The sequence below is a fragment of the Vitis vinifera genome, chromosome 13 (genome assembly GCF_030704535.1).
Source record: "Vitis vinifera cultivar Pinot Noir 40024 chromosome 13, ASM3070453v1".
Lineage (NCBI taxonomy): Eukaryota > Viridiplantae > Streptophyta > Magnoliopsida > Vitales > Vitaceae > Vitis > Vitis vinifera.
In genome coordinates, this window is record NC_081817.1 from 23,816,283 (window position 1) to 23,832,836 (window position 16,554).

At 33.9% G+C, this 16,554-nt stretch overlaps 2 protein-coding genes across 3 annotated transcripts; one reads left to right on the forward strand and one right to left on the reverse strand.

The window, feature by feature from the left end:
• The first annotated feature begins 385 nt into the window (after positions 1-385).
• On the forward strand, positions 386-1,818 carry GRX (glutaredoxin). The gene has a single exon (XM_002270106.5). It carries the CDS (start codon positions 762-764, stop codon positions 1,566-1,568), a length of 807 nt encoding a protein of 268 aa, XP_002270142.1. The 5' UTR covers positions 386-761; the 3' UTR covers positions 1,569-1,818.
• A 1,930-nt stretch (positions 1,819-3,748) lies between these two features.
• Positions 3,749-14,056, reverse strand: LOC100249811 (probable ADP-ribosylation factor GTPase-activating protein AGD11). Of its 2 annotated transcripts, none has more exons than XM_059741408.1 (10): positions 13,773-14,056; positions 13,554-13,665; positions 10,335-10,412; positions 8,966-9,050; positions 7,673-7,748; positions 6,176-6,339; positions 5,842-6,091; positions 5,247-5,363; positions 5,048-5,143; positions 3,749-4,269 (listed from the first exon to the last, which is right to left on the reverse strand). In XM_059741408.1, the coding sequence occupies exons 2-10, from the start codon at positions 13,594-13,596 to the stop codon at positions 3,988-3,990; spliced, it is 1,191 nt and encodes a 396-aa protein (XP_059597391.1). In that variant the 5' UTR covers positions 13,597-13,665; positions 13,773-14,056; the 3' UTR covers positions 3,749-3,987. The 2 variants fall into 2 exon arrangements, with proteins under 2 accessions (XP_059597391.1, XP_010645647.1); XM_010647345.2 differs by having other exon boundaries at positions 10,335-10,406; positions 13,773-14,022.
• Between the last annotated feature and the right edge of the window lie 2,498 nt (positions 14,057-16,554).

Here is a 16,554-nt window from a genome sequence, read left to right on the forward strand (position 1 = left end):
AGTAAGATAAATAAAAAGAAGCTATTTAAAAATGAATAGAAAAAGAAAAAAAACCATAAAAAATTTATTTTATGATATATATTAAATTTTCTTCCTAAAAAAATTACTGATGATACTTGAATTTACCCATTATTAGTTATATATATATATATATATATAAATTAAAATTTCTCCCCAATCTTTAACATGCTGCCAACGTTTTGAAAAACTAATATCCAAACAAGGCCCTGACGACATGAATCACGTGTGTTTTCGGACTATTCTTATACTGAGATTTACGAAATAAAAAAATAAATAATTTTTATTTATTTTAATCATAATAAAAAATAAAAAATATTAAAAAAAGGAAATAAATAATTTTAAAATTATAAATTCAAACAAGCAAAGGGGAAGGGGGGAAGAGGGAAGGGGAGGAGGAAAGGGCCAAAGGCACCGCGTATTTTCAAAGTCGGCGATGATGCTGACGTCATCACATCTCTTTCCCTCTTCCTCTCTTAATAAAACTTTGGCTTTTGCTTTTCATTTCAGCAAAAGCAACCTCCCTTCTCTCTGACACCACCGTTCCATCAAATTTCGCCCTCCTAATTAATCGTCTTCCATCCATCGCCGATCACCCCCTCCTTTGACCAATCTCAAACCTTCGGAATTCGACGCCATAGATCGTTCAGGTCTTCACTGCAGAAGCCTAGCTCTGAATTAAAAGGTCAGGATCATTTTTCTGTTATTTCTTTGAAACCTTAACCTAACCCTAGAGGGCCCAGATGGCGGATTTTGGAAACAGCTTCGGATCATTCGGAAAATCCAAGTCCAGGCCCTTCTTCTTTGGTCGCTCTATGACTGTGCGCGAAGCCCCCATCGAGGCGCCTCAGCTTGACCGGAGCGGATCCATGAGGAAATTCTACAATTCCTTCGAATCGGTGATTTCTACTGGAAATTCCATCAAGGGGAAGGTAAAGAAGCTCTGCAGTTTATTTGAAAAGGCGGACGATTCACAATCCCAGTCGCAACCCCAATCACGATCACAATCACCCACTAAATTGAAGGCCTCGAAACTCGGTACTACTGATTTGAGGGTTTCTTCCCTTTCTGGCAATCATTGGATTGGGCTACCAGGCGCTGAAGATCGAATTGTGGTGTATTTCACTAGTTTGCGGGGAATTCGGAGGACTTACGAGGATTGTTATGCAGTTCGGATGATTTTTCGTGCATTTAGGGTTTGGGTGGACGAGAGAGACATATCTATGGACTCTGCCTATAGGAAAGAGTTGCAATGTGTGTTGGGAGAGAAGAATGTGAGCTTGCCACAGGTGTTTATTAGGGGGAAGTATATGGGAGGGGCTGATGTGGTGAAGCAGCTTTATGAAACTGGTGAATTGGCTAAGATTCTTGAGGGCTTTCCCGTTAGGGCACCTGGGTATGTATGTGAGAGTTGTGGGGATGTGAGGTTTATTCCATGTATGGATTGCAGTGGAAGCAGGAAGGTTTTTGATGAGGATGAAGGCTTATTGAAGAGATGCTTGGAGTGCAATGAGAATGGATTGATTCGATGTCCCGATTGTTGTTCTTGAATTCTTTTCTATATGGGTGAAAGTGCTTTGGTTCTTATATTTTGGTGTTCTCTGATTGATCAATACTAATGAGTGTAGTATCACTGAATGTATATAGAAATATGTTTGCCCATGGTTTGGATTCAAAAACTCATTGGAGTCATTGGATTTTCACTTTGTCAATGTACATTTTTCATGAATTGTGGGGTTTTATTTTCACCACCTCTGTGATCAATACTATTAAATAAAAGGGAATGTTTGTTGCACACAACGTTGCAATTGCTGTACTTCATGTCTGATTGTTTCTCCATCTTCGTGGGGATGTAAATTTGATTCTTTCTATACATCTAGTATCAATTTGCTGTGGCAGATTCATCTGTTTGAGGCTTTGTCGTCATGATCTCTATGAATGGCATTAAGAAATACAAGCACAAATTATCAGATATAGAACTGTTGCAAATATATTGATTGTAAATTGCAAGAGTTTTTTCATCTTCATAGTAGTGTAAGTCTGTTCTATATGTATTTGGTATGATTTTTCTAAATCAAGATGTAAGAAATGCCTTGAATGAGGAACTGCCATGGGCTGCATGTCTTTTGCTGCTTGTGGTGAGAATTTAATGAAGGCAGCTTACTCCTAATTCAGTGAATGTTGTGAACATGTTTATCTAGGGTTTTTGCTCTCACCCCTTACCTTGACTTCTCTTCATCAGTTGGCATAATTATGGGTTTGCTTCAGTTTGCAAATTCTTGCTGAGTTGTGTCATGTCTTGAGTCCTAATTCTTCTTAGATGCCTAAATTTTTTAGGGCAAAAGTTTTCATAATTGTATTGTGTTCACTGGAATTCGGGTTTCATCTCAAATTTTATTCTCATAAGTTATTTTTTCCCCTTTTCTGTCAAATTTTAAGATGACACTCTTTTGCAAAAAAGTATAAGAAGTGCAAGTTGAAGTTTCTGTTACACCTTCCTTCATTTGGATTCTTCTCACTGTTTGGAATAATGTTTTTAGGTATATTTTTATTTTTATTTTTTGATGGGTATGTTTTTAGGTTTATTTTGTCCATAAATTTAATGATTTTGCTATGGAGGGACTCTATCCTAATTTTGTTGTAGAACTGCTTTGCAAATTGCTAGCCGATTTATTAACATTTGTTTATTGCTTATTGTTGGCAGTCCACGAGCTGGCTCATGTTTCCTTGATTTTGCCAGACATTTTTTCCTGTTTTTATATTTAAATTTTGTTGTAAATTGTAGCCTGATGAACTCAATGAGGATGTCTGATTTCTTAAAATTCCCCCTTTTCCTCTGAACAGGGACTGAGTTTATCCTTTAACTTGATTCTTGCATCTTGTCCCTGTCAAAGTTCAGTTGATTATTATCTCTAGTTATCCATCTATGCAAAGTGCTTTTGTCAAATCATGAATTATCTTTAATAGATGATTTAACCACATTTTACTGGATTCTTCTTCCCTCATTATGAAATAAAAGATTGTCCGTTTGCCTTTGTATTTTGTTTTTAGGTTTGATGAATAGGAGGAACATAATCCTACCTAACACCTTTTACCGCATTTTCAAGTTGGTTTTCTTTTCATATCCCTTCATAACAATTGCTCTATAATTTCTTGTTGTGGCTGTAAACCCCTTATATCAGATCAGTGACTCAGTCAAGGTGGAGAAATTGATGTTCCCCTTGAATATCTCCTTTTCTATTTGTTTCTTTGGCCTAGTAGTTGTAGGGGTTTGGTTTTCTGCTTGGGTTTTTTCTGGAACCAGAATCTAGAACATGGGTTGTTCAGATATCCGGGCATTCAGGATATGACATATTAACCCATTTCCATACTGGTTGTGACTGGATTATTTCCAGTTGAGTTATGTCTCCATCAACAAAATGTTGATTGTTACCCAGGTCTATCCAATTCCCAAATTTTCCATGTTGAGGGACACTACAGGCTCTGTTCATTTACCAAGAAGTAGAAAAGGACACTCGTTAGAATCTCTCACAGCGGTGCCGTAACTTTTGTTCATTCTGCCAAAATTCAATGTTTGTCGTCCTCTTAGCTATCAAACAAAAGCACTGTTACTATGTTACTGAAATTTTTTAGAGGAATGAAAGGTATTTGCTTTTTCTTTTCTTTTCTTTCTCAGGTCTTGTGCCTGCTTTTCCCTGTCTGTATGATATAATCTCATCAGGCAGTTCCAGCATCGCCAAGATTTTTGTACCTTGCTTGTTGATACATAATATAATACAAGTGGATCCACACATTCTCTTGTGACCGACATATTGTAAAATTCCTCAATAGTCTTAAAGATGAGAACAAGGATTGCAGCAAAATAGAGCCACTATCAGGATGGAAATGCATGGCAAGGCCCCAAGTTACATTTCCAGGAATTTTGGCATCATATGGATCGGTTACATTTCTGGGAATTCGCTGTGCCTGCTATTGACTAAGAGGAACACATTCAAGCTCGATCTCCAGCACTCCCCTTTCGACATTCTGTAGTTTGAGACTGACGTCCTGCATCACCTTCCCATCTGTCAGGCTTATGACACTGTCTTTTACCAGGGTGTTTTCTTTGCTTGCTACCAACTTGCCGAATTCCATTGGTTCATTTAACGTGGAATTCTCGTGGGCTATGGCAGCAGAAACCAGAGGTTGGATGTCAATCTCGGCCTCCCCCATGAAATCATCGGTTGAGAATGTATCCTTGTCATACACAAACTGCAAGCCATAATTCCCAACAAGTTTTTAATGTAATTGATGGTTGCCCTGCTGTATAAATATATGACAAAATGGGGTTCAACCAAAATGAAAATCAAAATATGCAATCTTGAGAAGTTTGTAGGCAAAAGGCCCCTTGATTCATCAGTAATATACTTCACTGGTAACTCCAATAAGGCTATAATCAAAATTCTTGGAAGTTCATCAAACCAACCGGCTTCTAAGCATTCTAATCTTTTATTGATCTAATGCTACTGGTTAGAGAGACGTCCCCATGGTAGCAGAATGTAGAGGTAAACTGTCATAGAGAGCTTGTTTTTATGTCCAGCCCATGTTCTGACAGCATCTAACCAATGTTTAATGTTATAAACAGAAATGGAGTTTACCATGTGCAGAAGAGGATGGAGGGCTAGTTTTTATCAATTACTTTGTGCTATACAAAGACAAAGTTCAGTTTTAGTCTCTAATAACTAATGACCAAGAATAAATTGAATCTTATCTCCTAAGCTCAAGTGCAGACCCCTAGCAAAAAACCATTCCACTCCCGTGCATAGCCTCTAATAGTTCTTCCCCATACAGTCATTTTGCAGACTCTAGTTCAGATCATATGGTAGGACTAAAGCAGTGATATACCTGAATAAGTAGCACATGCTATGATACGGTTCACATATATTAGATGAAGAGCAAGGACAGGTAAATGTGGATTTTTAATATTTTAGTTGTGTTTTAATTTCACACGTATGCATTTTATACATGTAGAGATTAGAGGCAAACGTACCACTCTTAATGGTGGAATTTGTTCTGGAATTGACAACATTAACCTTTCATTCCATACTGGATTAAGGTTGTTCTTTATGACACGCGTCTTCACCGACTGCAACAAGATATGTGATTATTGACACAATTCCTTTCATTTTCAATTTAGTAATAATAATAAGAAAGTTGATCAGTTCTGTGCAGTGGGAGAAGAGGCTCACTTGTTGTCCCAATGCAAGGAGAACGTATGGATCACTTGTCATTACATCACGGACAGCTAGGTTGGTGCCTTTGACTACATTGACCTTTATCAATCCAACAAATTCGATCATGCCTGCCTGTAGGAGTACAACAAGGGTATAAGATTTAGTATTGATGTAAAATTTCCATCCAAGGTGATGACTTGGTGATACATTTTGATGCTCGCATGTGTTTAGTTTGTATATCATCAATGCAACATGGAATACCATTAATTAGTTTGTATCATGTTTCATAAAACATGGTTTCCACAAAGAATACCTTTTGAGAGTATCATCTCAAGGAAGAGAAGCCCCAAGAAGCCTAATTCAAGTTAACAATCAAAAAGTGGCCAGACACATCAGTTTCTTCCCTGGTAACAGCCCAAGTAGAACTGAAGAAATCTGAGAAATATGCTGTTCTTGTTCTCAAACAACCTTTGGAATGAAAATGGATTTTTGCAGCAAATTTAGCAGAGCACACTTCTATAGTAGCATATTGAAGTAGAAATGAAAGCAAATCCAAACACCCCTTGAGCGAGCTGATAAAAATAAAGCCTTGATCATACAAAATTATTACCGATGAGCTGCTCTTCTTGACAGGCTTGTGCTCAGGCTCTTTTCTTCTCCAACTATTGCGAAATGCCAGCCCAAGTCCATGGAGACGATGGGTAGTTGTCTGTTTCTCATAGTGCTTCTTCTCTGGGGGTAAACCAGACTGATTGCTTGAAGAACCACCTTGGGAGGATGGTGAGCACAAACCTTGAGGTGGAAAGGGGCAGAACATCTGTTCATCAGAGTTGAAAAATTGTTGCATCTCATATTTTCTCCTGAGTATTCAAGAAGTGGGTTTCTGATTCAGCATGGTATAAGTTCCCATTAGAAATTTATGCCAAGTGTATTAATAGTAATACCTAATGAAATCAGAGCGTTCCTCTGTAGAGGAATCTGGTCTTGGTTTTCTGATGTAGTCCGGAATGGAAGCTTCATACTTCATGTTTGCCTCACTGTTTCCACCCATACCCGTCAACGTATCAACCTGTTCATCTGTCCATTCATCTAGCTTAATTGATAAAACCTGCATCATAAGCATCATATGAATGTAGAAATTTGTTATACAAGCGTGAAAACTTTATGATACATTTTGGTGCATGAATATTACTCAACTCCTGATTTATAAATCAAATAGGGTTTTCATATTAGTATCAACCATCTGGCCCTCATGCTGGACTGAGCAGCAGATTCAGCCTTATGGTTTTTTATGTTGCCTTACAGAAACTGTGCTGACAAAGCAAACAGACAAATTAAGACAACATGGCATTTACTTGATATTCTTAAATCCTGTCACAAAAGAGATAGGGAAACAAAGCTACACTGTAATAGGTTTTTAGGTAGCTCTTATAGTGTTCTTGTAACAGATACAGAGTCTATAAATGCTCATATTCCAATCACAGGATGCTTAACTGATAAACTGTCATCAAGATGTGCTTGATGTAGGAAAATAATGGTAAGATACTACTCATAATAGAAACTATAAAGAGATGGAAAGACTTGTTGGTTTGGGCATGTGAAACACTTCCATTAAGAGTAGATCCAGCCCTGGAAGACTGTCTCCAAGTAGCAGGTGGATGTCACCCTTTACTATCTAGGATACGATAACCAATATGCAACAATTATCAATAAGCGATTCTTTTCCTCTAGAAGCAGAAATAGAGACAAGTGAATGGAAGCAGAGATAGCAAGCTAGAGGAAGCAAGAAGACAGAGAGGATAGAGACAAGTGAAACTATGGTGGCAGAGAGGCAAAGAAACAGGAGGAAGAAGACTTGAGGCTGTTGAAGAGACTGACCCTCATGTCAGCAATGGGGTACAGGCTGTTGAAAGAAAATGATTCTTCCGGTAGCAAAAGCTAGGGTTTCACTTTCTTGAAGGTATGAAGAAAAATTCAAAAAGCAGAGAGAACAGGTTCCAAAAATATTTTCTGTAATGAAAGAAGAGATTTGACCAACTTAGTCTCGTATGCATGTGAGAACAGTACACCCCATGATCCCATAATTCCACTAAGGCTTAAGTGTATTCCATAGCTATCATGAAGGTTCTACTTTTAATTCAACATGTACAAAGGTCTTTCCCTTGTTTATGAGAAGCCAAGACTGTTGGAAGGAAAAAGCTGAATCCATGATTGTTCACTTCTTTATATCATCAGCCTCTCCATGATTGATCACTTCTTTATGTCATCTGCCTCTTTCTTTGTTCTTTAGAAAGGAAGAATTCCTCACACAGAATTCTGAAGGTCTTAAAATGCCTAATTAGTGCCATTATGTGCAGCTGTGACATTATGTTAGTTGAATATAATTAGAAATTAAAAAATTATAAGATAGGAGCTTAAGAAGAATACTTTGGACACAGTACCTTTGAGACATGTGCTCCGAGGCTTCTATGTACACCAGAACACTTGATACAAATAAATACTCCAAGACTTACAGATCTGATATTCAAATGAAATGATGACAATGCAGTATAAGTTGAATAGGCACAGAGCAATGAAGAAACTTATGTAAATGCATGTATACACCAAGGAAGATTGATTTGGAATGTTATTTCAATAAACATAAGAAAAAGGAGAGCTGCTTGACATTTATATTACACATGTTCCCTAATCTTAACAAACCGAAATGAAAATTTTGAGTTTGCTTTCAAATTAGAGAAATATATCCACAATTAGATGACATATCAAATACAAAATAGGAGAAAAACAAATCCATTTTACTAGCTCTGTTACATTTGTAATATGCAGCATATTAAATGGAAACAAATAAGAGAATATGTTGAGGGCCACAATGATGTAGCAAAAGATTTGGAAAACTTTGAACAGTGATTAGGTAATGCAAGATGCACATTTGAACTAATATTGCTCATATTTCTCTTTTATCAAGAAAACAAAGAAACCATACAAGGGTTTTGACATGGAAATGGAACAGCCTCACTTATTTTTTATTACAAACAATAGAATCAGTACTTACAGCATGAGTGGCCGAATCAGCAATTCTTTTTTCATTCTATGCCCCAGACCCCTTCGTCAACCAGGCTTGGGCAGGACAGCAGACCAAGTACAGGTGCTGGGAATCGTGTTAGGCCTAATTCCTACTAGTTCGGCTGGATTATTTGCAGATGTACTTTTACATTACTGACATGGTGATCAGTAGGGCTTTTGATAAATTATGTATTTTTTAATCCACAGGAGATCAAATTCAGATTTCTGTTTCAAGTTAATCCCATGTACCTTCAGAGATCCTTAGATTCCTAGGCAGTTTCAGTATACATCACACACAACAAAATTCTAGGCAACTTAGCTACCCTCCTGAAATGAGGTGCTAATAATTTAGTTGCATTGAATGTTAAAATTCTGCTGCTAGAAGTATTGGTTAAAGTTTCTTTAAGATACGTACACATTTACAGTATGATTTCCACCAGTCCACATCCATGGATGATATGATCCATGGGGCCAGTTCTCAAATATTCAATATGTCACATTTGTATTATTTATTTCATGGTCAAAAGCATATGATCAGAGCCTTTACCTTTTATCTTATATGGATTTGGTACAAATTTCTCACAATAGTTCACTTTGACCATTATCATCAGTAGACAAAAATATCAAAAGCAAAAATTCCTGGTTCACTCACCAGTAAACAGAATACTTACACCCATTTTGGATCTGGAGATCCACAATCTGCACAAATGTTATTTCCTGATTGACACAAAAGATTCTCCAACCTTCCTCGTGGACCTGATCAATGAAAAACGTAGAGAATATGGACAAGGTTATCTTAACTTTATTAAGTCAAAGCTTCCAAGAGACATCAAAGGAGATATATTTCTTCAACCAGCATTTCAAATATTATGGCCATATGATAGTAGTTATAAGTAATGGAGATTGAATATTGCTCTATAGAAAACACATATGGTAAGACAAGCATTTACCAACACTAGATGACTATAAAGACAATTTTGAGCATAGGAATGATTCATGAAAGTAACAAGCAAGCAAGTAATGATCAGAAGTTCAATGGTTAGAAATTGATGGAAGCTACTGATTAACCTACACAAGATGGGGGAACTAACCCTTCATTATTCATTTGATTATATGTCAAAATGGTTGGATGACCATGTTCAAGAATTACAAAAAAGAAAAGAAAAGAAAAGAAAAGGAACATCTAATAGGCATTGGTTCACATTCATAATGTAGATGAATGAAGATCCACTACATAAGAAAAGCAACCATTAATTTTATTGGTTCATCAAAATAATTAAATGCTCATGATAGGCATACATATTTCTGTAAGTGTTATATTCATACATGTAGACCGGATATCCTCGACAAATACACTTTTTAATAAACTTGTTTATAGTATTTTGAAATCTAATTTAGGATTACTCGTCTCTCCTGCTTATAAAACTAAAATACAAGTGGAAAAGAAACTTGGAGGTCATTAAACTAATGCATTCAATATATAGCTTTTTCTTGAGATATGGTTGGAGATTGCTCCTAGAACTATGCATTCAATGTGGAGGTTCATTACAACTATAAACTGGTAGGCATTATGTTTCAAACTTATAAACCCCATAGTTTACTACATAAGGCAGAATTATATATGCTGCATGCTAAGGCTCAACAAAAATCATAAGTAAATATCACCATAAATGGCGTTGAATTATTCCCTTTTCGAGGAAAATCGATCAAGTGTGCTTCTGCAGGAAAATACCAAAATATAAAGGATAAATATGCTTCTCTACAGTTGAAATTAAATGTGATAACCTTCAAGCAAAGAAATCTTTTAGGAAATTAGATTAAGTGATTTCATGGTAATTAGTAACCTTGGTCTTTATGTGTCATATGTTTCACTGTTACTTTTAGAATATCACTGTTTAGTTGTAACATGAAATGCAAACCAGATCAGATAGATTAGTACATGCAAAAGTGAAATCAAGTTGAAATACTGAAACAGCATCACTTATTGCCCAAAAAGAGTAACAACTAAAACAATAGACTCAAATATTAAGCTCAAGATACCAGAAGATGTTTGTCCTTCCTTTCGACAATTCCAATAGATGTCTGAACGTAAGAGGTCCAGTAGGGAAGACCCTGTTCCTACAAACCCAACAACATCCTTTAAGAAAATCTCATTTTTCATAAGAAGTTTAACATCATAAGCACTTTTTATCTCTTGCTTACTAAAAGTAAGTCATAATTCAAAAGTAAAATACTCATTGAGGATAGATAAGCAATAAGCGGTCTAAATCATACAAGATCAGGATGAGAAACATCAGCATGCTGTCAAATGAAAACTAATTTAACCATGTTGCTGAGAGAAACACCAATACTTTGATAACTAACAAGATTCAGAAAGATACAACCCGACTTAGAGAAAAAATGTTCCAGCCATGATACCATACTGACATTATTATAGAGATTTGAGGGCCAATCATGATGAAGCGTAATTTGAGAAATTGGGTACTTTCCAGGTATGACTGGGATACACTAATGAAACAGCCTAATAACTTTAAGGTACGGTGGGGTTCAAAACAACACTAGGCTTCTCATGATTAATAAAGTATGGATAATTTGGAATAAAACTTATTAAATGAGAGAAACTTTATGTAGAATAGTGTAAAATTAATGGCTTTAATTACTTGAACCAAAGTGGCCCTCATCAAATTTCATTTCAAAGAGTAGCATTCAGCTTTCAAGACTACCAATAATCATAAGTTAATTACAGAATGTACGATAAGTTAACAAAAATTCTTCTAGTTACCACATGTGTAAATTAATATTATAGTTGAGTATATATGGGTCTTTTAGTGATGTATTCCAGCTGTATCAATATCCTATATTTCTATAGTTTGCCCTGTCAATGTCTAGGTATTGTTGTGACTTTCTTGTATCCATGTCTATGCTACATGGAGAAGAGACAACATGACAGCAATGGTAACATTAAACTAAACTAAATGGATAAATACATTGATAAAAGATCTAATAGAGCAATAAAAGATCATGTATGAAGTTCATCTTCCAAAGATCAGGGACATGGCTATGTCACAACCAAATTAATTGCAATGAGCTCATTGGCAATCCACACCAAAGAATAAATAACTGAGAGGCTGAAACAGGCAGAAAAGCAAACCTTTTATGTTGGAGGAGTAAACAATAGAGGATGCCTATTGCAATCCTTCAACAGGTAATGAAGACTCGAAACAGAGGCTGAACTAGCAAAATCTGATCCCAGCCAGCCCCGTCTCTTAGGGAACAATCATAATGAGTAAGAAAATGAATTGAGGATATGTACATGGAGGCATAGGGAGCAGAAATGGACAGTATGTATACAACGTAACAGTCAGAAAAATATAAGCTGTGGTGGCATGTTTAAACACAGTAGTGAAGGTAAAAACAAAGCAAATGGATTGTTTATTTCATATTCAGAGATTAGGCAGTAGAGTTGGTTCAACTATTGATATGAAAAGAAGAACCAGCTTATCAAATCGAGGTCCTTGAAACAGATTAATAAATCAGAGGTACAAAACACAGTAAAAGCGGAAAATAAACAAGGTTATAAAATTAACCTATTCTGAATGTTATCCAACCTAAATGCTCAACCAAAACACGCATCACTCTCCACATAAGTTAAGTTTGAATCTCACAATGCATCAGACTTGCTCCGCATGATTAACTTTTAACATGTAGTATTCATAATAAACAAAGGGAGTCAAAATAGAAGCTACAATGTCATACCTACCCTCATCAACAAGAGATGGGCAAAAAAGGTTTGTAGAGCACCACTGCCCCTCCTCCCCTTCTCCACCCTCCCCACCCCTCCATACCTCCTCCACCCAATGGACATAATTTGGGCAATCTCTGATGCCAATCCCGGAAGGAACTGATATAAAAGATTTGATCTCAAAATTCTATATACCTAAAATTGGTTTAACAATTGATTTTCAGTTGGAAAAAATCTTAATATCTTCATTGAAAGTCAGCTGTCTCCCATACCAAAGGCTAATCCACTGATCTCTTTATCTTCCCATATCACTCCAGTCTTCCAGCTTCTTTTCCCAACATGGCAAACTATCTTTTCTGGTCTTGAAGCATATGAGGTAAAAGATTGTTAAAAAACACTTAGACCCATCATATTCATCTAATTTGGAGCGTCTCAACCCATAGTCAGGAAAACAGATATATACTGTTTTCCATCCCTATCTCTATCATTTACTCGTTTCATCATTCAAAGAAAAAAAGAATCATATATTCTTTCTCTCAAGCAGTTTAAAATTCTACGCTTTCAGGGTATGATCTTAGTTTCTAGTCCACAAATCTCCACCATGATTCAGTGAACTGCATGAACCACCCCAAACTCCACTTTCCACTAATGAATTTATGACCCGGGCCTTTCACTTACATATCTAAAGAATGAGGGATATATGATTCTTGTTATCATAGAAACATGGCCAAGAAAAAGACTAAAAACTCAGGGACCACCAGAGAGTCATGATTAGGTTCTCTGTTTGGTGCTCCGCTGACAAAAGTACAAAGCAAAAAATTGCAGTTTAAATTATGAGAAACTAATTGTAGGCTTGTCACAGTTTACCTCAAAGAACTAATAAAATTAAACCATTTCCAAAACTAAAAAATGCTTTTGCCAATTCTTTAACTGTTGGTCTAACAGTCAAAACAACATCAATTGGCTGTTGGATGACATTATTTTTAACTGCAAATACAAGACCAGATAATTTGCAACCAACAAATTACATTATAAAACCTTGTTCATCTATTTCACTATAATTATCCTATTTTTATTCAATTCTAATATATATATTGATTTTCCTTTTGAAAAATTATCATAATTTTGAAACTTATGTTCAAACTAATTTTCCCAAATTCACCCAATTCCAAAACAACAATCCTGGTTTGGCCAATACCCATTTATCAATTTTGTTTTGCAGACAAACTCTATAATCATAGTTCCTTTCTGTAACTTTTCAGGGTTAGCAACAGAAATCATAGCCTTCTATCCCACACCACAAAAATTCTTTTTCTCACAGAAATATGGGAAAACTAATTAAAGGAAAAGAACAAGCCCATCAGCTCTTAACCTTCCTTGTACCCTTCTACCAATCGGTACATGAATTCATTTGCCAAAATTATACATACATCAAAACAAGAGAGGGAACAATTGAATTTTTACAAATAATCAAGAACTTAGGCATAAAATTTACAATAAAAACCAGAGAAATTTACCAGAACCATTGTTGGAATCTGTATTGTCTTGCCGTGTGGGCATTTTGAGTCCCCAAGCGTTCAGACCCAGGTCATCAAATACAGCTAAAATCTGAATATACCCATCGTTCCTCTGTATGCAGCAAAATCCAAATCAACCCAGATATCAAAACACATTCATAATTCAAAACATGAGGAACAGAGGATGAACAGAGCATTAAATTTGAAAAGGGTACTCACAGATACAATGAAAAAACAAAACCTTTGATTGAAGTTGGAGATGAATTGATTATCAATAATGGATTGTGCCACCCAAAAGGAAATTTAAATACAATTTGTATTTGGATAATGGAATTATTTGGGAAAGAAACAAAGCCAAGATTCAGGATAATGATACGGGTATGATGAGAAGAATCAGAACTTGGCTTTTTTTCTTTCCAACCATTTTTTTTTCAGTTTTTTTTTAATAAAATATAAATGCCACCAAAAAAGTCAAGGTGGACATTGGATTTTGGGAATGACCCAGCTTTTTGGTTGGTTGGTTGGTTTATCAATGCTGGAGCACTTCTGTATCCCAACCGCTGCCATAGCGCGTGTAATACACTCTCGTTTAAAACGTAAAAATTAAAAATAAATAAATAAAAGATAGAAATAAATCAAGCAAAATTTGAGATTTTTTTTTTCATCAGGAAAATTGATTCGATTATTATTTTTCAATTAATTAAAAATTTCGAATATTTTATCTTTAAATATAATTTTAGCTAATTTAAAGCATTTTGTTAAAAAAAATTTAAATCATATTAAATTTACTTCTAAAGAGTTGAAAGTTCTTTTCAATTTCAATGAGAATTTTATTTAGGTAATTTTGTTAAAAAATATTTATTTTTTAAAAAAAGATCATTCCGGCTTTTTCCTTTGATTTCACACTTATTAGCTGATGTTTTGAAAGAGTTTTTGATAAAATAAAAAGAAAAAAAAATAGAAAAGTAAATTTTCAAATTATGAGTTCTCTTCCACTCGTTAATTCACGAGGGCAAAATAGAAGTAATTATTCTCTAGTTCTTTGAAATGTTAGAGTATATTTGAAAGTCTATATCTTATAAAATTGATTTTTAGATTAGGAGGGTGTCCGGTAAAATAACTTAATGACTTAATTTAAATTATTAAATAAATTAAATATATTAATTAAAATAACCTAATATCATAACTAAATTTTTTTTAAATAATTTTAAATATTAAGTTAAAATAATTAACTTATTCTTACTTAAATATAATATTATATTAAAAAATAATTCAAAATTTATATAAATTAAGCCGTTAACTTATTATTAAGCTGATTTATTAAATACTTGCCCAAAGTGAATAAACAAGCCTTTTAAAACTTTGTCTCATGGGCTCGAGGGGGACGTTGCGGGTGAGACACCCACCAAACCGACCAACCTCAACGTGCAATACATTACATGGAAGAGATAAAGCTCCAAGAAGTTGAGATAAAGCTGTCCACGTTTTATCTGGAAAATCATGATTTTGTGAATTGGTTGAGTTGGGTTTCAACACTCTTATTTAAGGGGTTGTAATTAAGGTAGTAAGTCCTTCAATAAATAGGAATTAACTTAAAGGGGTAAACTTGTATTTAGGTGTCAATTAATGTACCTTTTAATTTCAATTCATAAAGAAAGAAGATTTAAAAAAGATAATTAATTTAGAATTTTGAAACTCTTTCCATGAATCATGCTTGGTTGCAGTTCTATTTATTTATTTATTTTTATTTTTAAAAATTTTGGTTGAATATTGTAGAATGATCAAGAAGTAAAGAAAGTAAAATAATTTTTTTTACAATTTTTTTATTTTTAGAAACAAGATACAAGGTGGATGCATGGGAATTTATCTCTATATATAGTTTATGCATTTTTTTTTTCAATAGGATAATTTGTATATTTTATCATTGAAATTAATTTCACCCAAAGCGATGGAAATCATTCGGCACAATCCAATGTGATGTTGCTTAGGAATTGTATTAAATGTTACAAAAATGTATTAATACTACAAGAAATTAGGTTTTTAGCAATAAAATATTTTGTCACTAAAAATTTGAATTTTGCCTACAAAAGCATTTTTTTTTTATGAAAAGTATTTCATGTCTTATTTGTCGCCTTACACTCGTCATTGAAAGTATCCAATGAAAAGTCCAATTTCATCTACTAAAGTTTTTCCTGATAAAATATAAATTTAATTTGTAAAGGGTTTCTCCAAAGAAATATTGCATCAAGAAAGGGACAAATTTTCATCATTGAAAAAGAAAAAAAAAATGTCCCAAAACATTATTAATGATTAAAAGTGACAAATTCATTTTGTTGCCAAATTTTTAATAAAAAATAATTGCCTATAAAAAATATCATCAATGAATTATAAATTTATTGTAGATGATATGAGAACATTTAATATCAAAATATGTTTCATTGGGAAATATCTTTATTTATGTGGTTACATATAAATAAAATTGGATTTTTAATAATTCTTAATGGAGGTAATTTTTCTTGAAAATTAAATTTATTAAGTCTTGAACTTATGAAAATAATTTAATTTTAAAAAATTTAAGGAAATAAATCTTATGAATTAACAATAATTTTAAGAAGAATTTATAGCTTTTTGAATACTTGAAAGATAAAAATTTTCAATTATTAGAAATGTTAGAAGTACTTAAAACAAAGGAGAAAAGTTTACTTTTGGAAAAATTATTCTCAAGGATTTTAAAACATTTATTTTAAAATTATTTTATAAGAATATTTGTTGATAAAGTTTTTCTTATTGGATAAAGTGTTTTCCATGTTTTTTCAATTTTTTTTTCAATTTCCTTATTACACCAATCCTCAATTAATGGAACAATTAAATATTTTTTTAAAAAAATTTCAAGATGGATAATTTATTATTAAGGGAATTACTAAAAGTTGTATTTTTAGTAATTTTTAATGACATAAATTATTATGAAAATAATATTCCATATTTAAGGATATTTATTAAA